Raw genomic sequence first — 6,614 nt, 5'->3', positions numbered from 1 at the left:
GCCCACACCAATCTGAAGTACAACCCTCAGGGGAAACAGATACATTACTGTAGGTGCCCATTATCAAACATATTCCTACAGTATGATATAAAGTATTTTCGAACTGTAATATTATGTCTGCAACAACTGGATTGATTAGGGGCACAGATCATAAACTGTGTATAAGTTAAAGCCTTGATCGAGTGCCCCAGCTACCCTCAGTTAACTTGACTATTCGTAGTCCATGTTTTGTTTTATACTAAACAAAAATATAAACTTAACATGCTAAAATGTCAACAATTTTGCTGAGTTACAGTTTATATAAGGAAATCAGTCAAGTGAAATAAATACATTTGGCCCTAATATATGGATTTCACATGACTGGGCAGGGGAGTAGCCATGGGTGGGCCTGGAAAGGTCTGGTCTCAGACGATCCCATAGGTGAAGAAGCCGGATGTGGAGGTCCTGGGTTGGCGTGGTTACACAGGGTCTGGGGTTGTGAGGCCAGTTGGACGTACTACCACATTCTCTAAAACAACGTTAGAGGCGGCTTATGGCAGAGAAATTAACATTCTATTTTTTGGCAACTGCTCTGGTGGACATTCCTGCAATCAGCATGCCAATTGCACGCTCCCTCAAAACTTGAGACATCTGTGGCATTGTGTTGTGTGTAATGATCATGCTGTTTAATCAGCTTCTTGATATGCCACACCTCTCAGGTGGATGGATTATCTTGGCAAAGGAGAAATGCTCACTAACAGGGATTCAAACAAATTTGTGCACAACATTTTTGAGAAATAAGATTTTTGTGCGTATGAAACATTTCTGGGATCTTTTATTTCAGCCTCATGAAACATGGGACCAACACTTTACATGTTGTGTTTACATTTTATAGTTAAACTATTTTGTCTTTCCTGCTGCTTGGTCCCTTTGTTGTACATTTTGAGATACGTAGTTGTGAAATTGTTCATCTGCACAAAGAATACAATTATTTCACAAAAAAGTTCAATCTTAGGTGAAATCTTAAAATGAGAAATAGTACTCCATGTTTTGAACCCAACTTTGCACCACCATAACTCAAAACATGCCTTCTGTTGCTGCAATACTGCTCATGAATTAAATGTTATATGTACATATATAACAACAGATACAATTATAGTTTTTTGATCAGTTTATTACACATTGGACCTCATATTATGAGTCATAACGATTCAGGATTTAAAAGCAACCAAAAATAAAACCCTTATCTGAACTAACAACATTTGGCTTCAATTACAAGAACAGTTGTCAAACAGTTATATTGCAAGTACAAATCTTCAATACAAAAAGTCAGAGCTATCCATGAGGAATGGAAGGGATACAACATCATATTGAGGAACATAACGATAATAATAATAGCCAAAGCTATAAGGTCTTTAACAGTCCATAAACTGAGGCTAAATAGATTTAGTATGATACCTACTAAGGAAACAAACACACTAGGCTATATTATCAGAACATAAGATCATCATCATTATTAAAAGCACGTTACTGAAACAGGGGATGAACTAAATCTACAGTCAGTTATTTCAACCATTTTTTGTCAAATAGAAACAAACTTGGGAATCAGATATCGATACACAAATGTCATGAATCTAATCAGGAATGTAACCAGCAAGTGTATACCTATATACTGTATGTGAGAACAACTGAAGAGTCACACTGAGCAGAAAAAAAGAAGAAAAAAAACAGTAATGCAATGTGTGGGTGCCTCCTGTCTAAAGCCTCACTATTGTTATTTTACTGCTGCTGTTTAATTATCTCTTACTTTATTTCATTTTTTAAGGTATTTTTCTTAAAACTGCATTGTTGGTTAAGGTCTTGTAAGTAAGCATTTCACTGTTGTATTTGGCACGTGAAAAAACATTTTTTGTTTGATTTTAGTGGTGTGAGGGAATCCAACAATCCAACAAACTGTAGTGAATCAGATATCAGGAGTCTGCCAGTAATGGCAGCAGGAATCATAGCAGGATTGTAACCAGTACTGTAACTATACATACTATGTGAGGAAACCCAATGAATCACATTGTGCAGAAAGAAACAATAGTGGTGTGAGGGAATCCAACAAGTGACTCATTGAATTGCGTCTCACCAACTGCCAATTAGAGAAATGTCACTGACTCACTGCAAGACATCGGCCTTTGACTATCTATTGGCTAGTTTCCCCCACACTGTCTGTCTGTCTGTCTGTCTGTCTGTCTGTCTGTCTGTCTGTCTGTCTGTCTGTCTGTCTGTCTGTCTGTCTGTCTGTCTGTCTGTCTGTCTGTCTGTCTGTCTGTCTGTCTGTCTGTCTGTCTCTTAGACAGTGTAGACAAAGTAAACAAGGTTAACTCCTGCTCTCTCTAGGAGGAATAGCTAAAACAGTGTTCTATTGTGTGTCTATTTAGTTCATTCACTTTAACCATTTTCCTTGTTCACTTTTCCCATGGTTCTTCCAGATCATCTCTGTTTGATTTATACCATCTTAAAACATGCTTCTGCTCTGCAGCTGTGGTCAGGCAGAAGCCACCTTGTCATGACCATTTTAGATTTTTACTGTCATTGAGTTACAATTACTTCTTTGATTCACAAACAACTACTACCATACGATCAGTGCCAAAGTTCTGTAGACAGAATGCATGGAGAAAGAAGCTTCAGTTTAGAGCAGTCAAGGGATAAACGTAGAGAAGAATGCGACTCAGAAATGCTCCTCATGTACTACAAACAACACCCATTTCCTGATACCCACATTATAGGCAGACCTGCTTTCAAACATGTGCTTGCCAATGTCAAATCAAAACACTATCACGGTCAACATAAAACAACATTGATAAAGATTCCTGATTTGTGTTTCGTCTTAAATAACCCAACTGGGATAAACAAGAATCCTTCTAATCAAATTGAAGATATTACTAAAATACCTCTCTCAAATGATAGCCTACTTTCAGTTGCACATTTATTATTAAAAAAACATTGGTAATCCATGATGTATTTGTTCTAATAATTGAAACAATATGTTTACTACCTAGCACAGAAAATAATCAGTCTCACTGGAAAGAAAATATTAATTTTGATGATTGACATTACTTTCCTTATTTTTGTCACAGAGCAAATTATAGTCTACCTTTGCTACAAGCACATTTGGCACCAAAAAACTATACACCAATCAGTTTGATTTCTTTTGTCTGTTTAATACATACTGTATTTGGCTATTGAGAGGACATCAAATATTAGGTTGTACTGCACTCATCATAGTACCACAATGTAGAAAGAAATATAAATATTACATAGCCGTCTTAATCAAATCAGGATTCCTTTAACCTTTGTATATATCCATCCATTAGATCCAATAGTACACATGTATGGCATACAATAGAAGTAGCTACATACATGACTGCCTACATGTAAAGGCAGACGAATGTGATTTTGTCGAAGCATTGAAAAAAGGGTTCAATAATGCAAATCATTTGTTTGGATTCAGATCAAGTTCCTCAACGATATCCAATAAACTGGTCCTTGTATGATGGGCAGATTCAAAGTCAGATCATTACAAACCACAAGTTTCCATGGTGCCTCATGATAGAAAATGAATAGTTGATTATTGGTGCCCCGAGGGTGATGTTCTCCTCTTTTGGAGGAGAGTTCTGAACACTTAAGGATAAGGAAATCTCCCACAACACAACAATACTACATTTACAGTGCCTTGCAGAAGTATTCATCCCCTTGGCAATTTTCCTATTTTGTTGCATTACAACCTGTAATTTAAATAGATTTTTATTTGGATTCCATGTAATGGATATACACAAAATAGTCCAAATTGGTGAAGTGAAATGAAAAAATTACTTGTTTCTAAAAATTCTAAAAAATAAAAAATGTAAAAAGTGGTGTGTGAACATGTATTCACCCCTTTGCTATGACGCCACTAAATAAGATCTGGTGCAACCAATTACCTTCAGAAGTCACATAATTACTTAAATAAAGTCCACCTTTGTGCAATCTAAATGTCTAATGATCTGTCACATGATCTCAAAGATCCAAAGATCTCATATATACACCTGTTCTGAAAGGCCCCAGAGTCTGCAACACCACTAAGCAAGGGCACCACCAAGCAAGCAACACCATGAAGACCAAGGAGCTCTTCAAACAGGTCAGGGACAAAGTTGTGGAGAAGTACAGATCAGGGTTGAGTAATAAAAAAATAGCATAAACTTTGAAAATCCCACGGAGAACCATTAAATCCATTATTAAAAAATGGAAAGAATATGGCACCATAACAAACCTGCCAAGAGCTGGCCACCCACCAAAAACTCACAGACCAGGCATTAATCAGAGAAGCACCAAAGAGACCAAAGATAATGACTTAAAGATTGCTGTACACAAGCGGAACCCATCCAACTGGAAGGAGCTGGAGCAGTTTTGCCTTGAAGAATGGGCAAAAATCCCAGTGGCTAGATGTGCCAAGCTTATAGAGACATACCCCAAGAGACTTGCAGCTGTAAGTGCTGCAAAAGGTGGCTCTATAAAGTACTGACTTTAGTGGGGTGAATAGTTATGCACGCTCAAGTTTTATGTTTTTTTTTCTCTTATTTCTTGTTTGTTTCACAATAAAAAATATTTTGCATCTTCAAAGTGGTAGTCATGTTGTGTAAATCAAACGACACAAACCGCACAAAAATCCATTTTAATTCCAGGTTGCAAGGCAACAAAATAGGAAAAATGCCAAGGGGGGTGAATACTTTCGCAAGCCAATGTATATCTACTTTGTATTCTGGTGGGAAATACAAACTTTACATTAGCAGAAAGAGGACTGTGCTGTACAGTTCAAACCAACCCCAGGGAACAGAATACAATAAGAAGGTGCTGAAGATGTGCAATACGTTCGGCTGAGAGAGAAAACCTATGGGAGCAGAGGAGTAATGAGAATACACTCTCCGATGGAATAGGCAAGAGCACCAAGACTAACAAGGAAAGAAACAGGAGGGAGAGGTAAGGGTGGTTCGGAGTCTGTGTGCTTTTTAACCATTTTTTGTTCCATAGAAAGACTCTCTCAGCAGGCTATGCACCAATGGTGTTGCAATGTGCTTATATGATGTGTTGCACATATTGTTTTCTTTATGACTCTCTATAAACGTGATGAACACTATTTAACAGGTCAAAATCATCCCTTTAACTTCTGCTCATTACTCCTGAACATGTAATGGTTGACATTGAGAAAATATTCAACATAGGTACTATTGTGAAATATGTATTTTTTTGCCTTCTTTGGCTTGGTTAAAATAACTACACATTTGTTTGTGCCTTAGTGTTTTTGTTACTTCCACACAATATCAGTAGATAGATAGTAAGGGCAGACGGCTTTAGATATTCCTTAGGTCAATCCAGTCTTTAATTTCCTATCTTAAGGAAAGCAACATATTTTGACCAACTGATCCAATATAAAGTGACAGCTTGTAATGACCACTGCTCTCTCACTATGTTTCCCTTATTCTCTCTCTCTCTCTCTCTCTCTCTCTCTCTCTCTCTCTCTCTCTCTCTCTCTCTCTCTCTCTCTCTCTCTCTCTCTCTCTCTCTCTCTCTCTCTCTCTCTCTCTCTCTCTCTGTGTGTTGAGCAGAAACTTCCGTGTGTTGGACCAAGTCCCTGTGAGAGAGCTGTGATCACATTCATTTGGACTCAACCCATAGATAGATACACTCGGAACCGGCAGTCTGTTGTTCCACTCAGACAACAAGCTCTCCCTTTGGGGACTCACTTGATGAGAAGCTCAGGATAAAACTAATCCAAAGCACCCCAAGTACTGGGATTGACTCCAGATCAGTAAACCTAAGTTCAACACTTCATGTTGATTCAAAAAAAGCATTGTTACATCACAAACAACTGACAGCGATGCTGATCCAGGATCAGTTCTTGGGAACGGGATCACTTTGCTGCTACACTTGAGGGAGAGTGAAGAATGAGAAAGAGACTGAGTGGGGTTATGTTTCTCCTCAGGCACAGGCAGACAGACCAGACAGGATGTAGGATTAGTAGGAGAGAGAGGAGACCATTTCACTAGGGTCACAGGTGGTTCTGCTCAGGGGCTAGAAGGAGGCCTGGGGGAGGGGCAAGAGCCCTGGCTGTCTAAACTGGCCGTCCGCGTTTTCCACTGCAGTACACAGACACAGACACACACGTACACGCACACACGCACACACACACACACACACACACACACACACACACACACACACACACACACACACACACACACACACACACACACACACACACACACACACACACACACACACACACACACACACACACACACACACACACACACACATTTCAGTTAGAAGATAGATATTACACTGTTACAATATCTGACATTGACTATTTATCCTACATGTGATCCTTGAAAAAATGTCTCTACATTTTTCACTATATGCAATATTCATGCCTAGGAATTCTTCACACACTGCAGCGTGCTGTATGAACTAACCTCTGTCTCTGATTTCTTGGCCTCCAGTAGGGGGTGCCAGTGTGCAATGGGCTTGCGTGGGTACGCCAGCATCTCGTTCCAGTGGCCCTTGCCGAGCCCCTCAGCACTGCACCCCACACGGTTCACACCAATGATCTC

The 6,614-nt window shown here is 39.1% G+C and overlaps 1 protein-coding gene across 1 annotated transcript in view; it reads right to left on the bottom strand.

Moving 5' to 3' along the window:
• Nucleotides 1–423: 423 nt before the first annotated feature.
• LOC118360749 (synaptotagmin-6-like) overlaps nt 424–6,614 on the bottom strand; it is a 44,542-nt gene continuing 38,351 nt past the window's right edge. The window contains exons 6-7 of the mRNA XM_035740123.2: nt 6,477–6,614; nt 424–6,140 (exon numbers count right to left, since the gene is read on the bottom strand). The exon at nt 6,477–6,614 is cut by the window's right edge and continues 13 nt beyond it. Coding sequence (XP_035596016.2) covers nt 6,069–6,140; nt 6,477–6,614 — 210 coding nt within the window. The 3' untranslated portion in view covers nt 424–6,068. The remainder of the gene's footprint in view (nt 6,141–6,476) is intronic.

The sequence above is a fragment of the Oncorhynchus keta genome, chromosome 28 (genome assembly GCF_023373465.1).
Source record: "Oncorhynchus keta strain PuntledgeMale-10-30-2019 chromosome 28, Oket_V2, whole genome shotgun sequence".
NCBI classification, from domain to species: Eukaryota; Metazoa; Chordata; class Actinopteri; order Salmoniformes; family Salmonidae; genus Oncorhynchus; species Oncorhynchus keta.
This window is presented reverse-complemented; position numbering and strand designations above follow the sequence as displayed.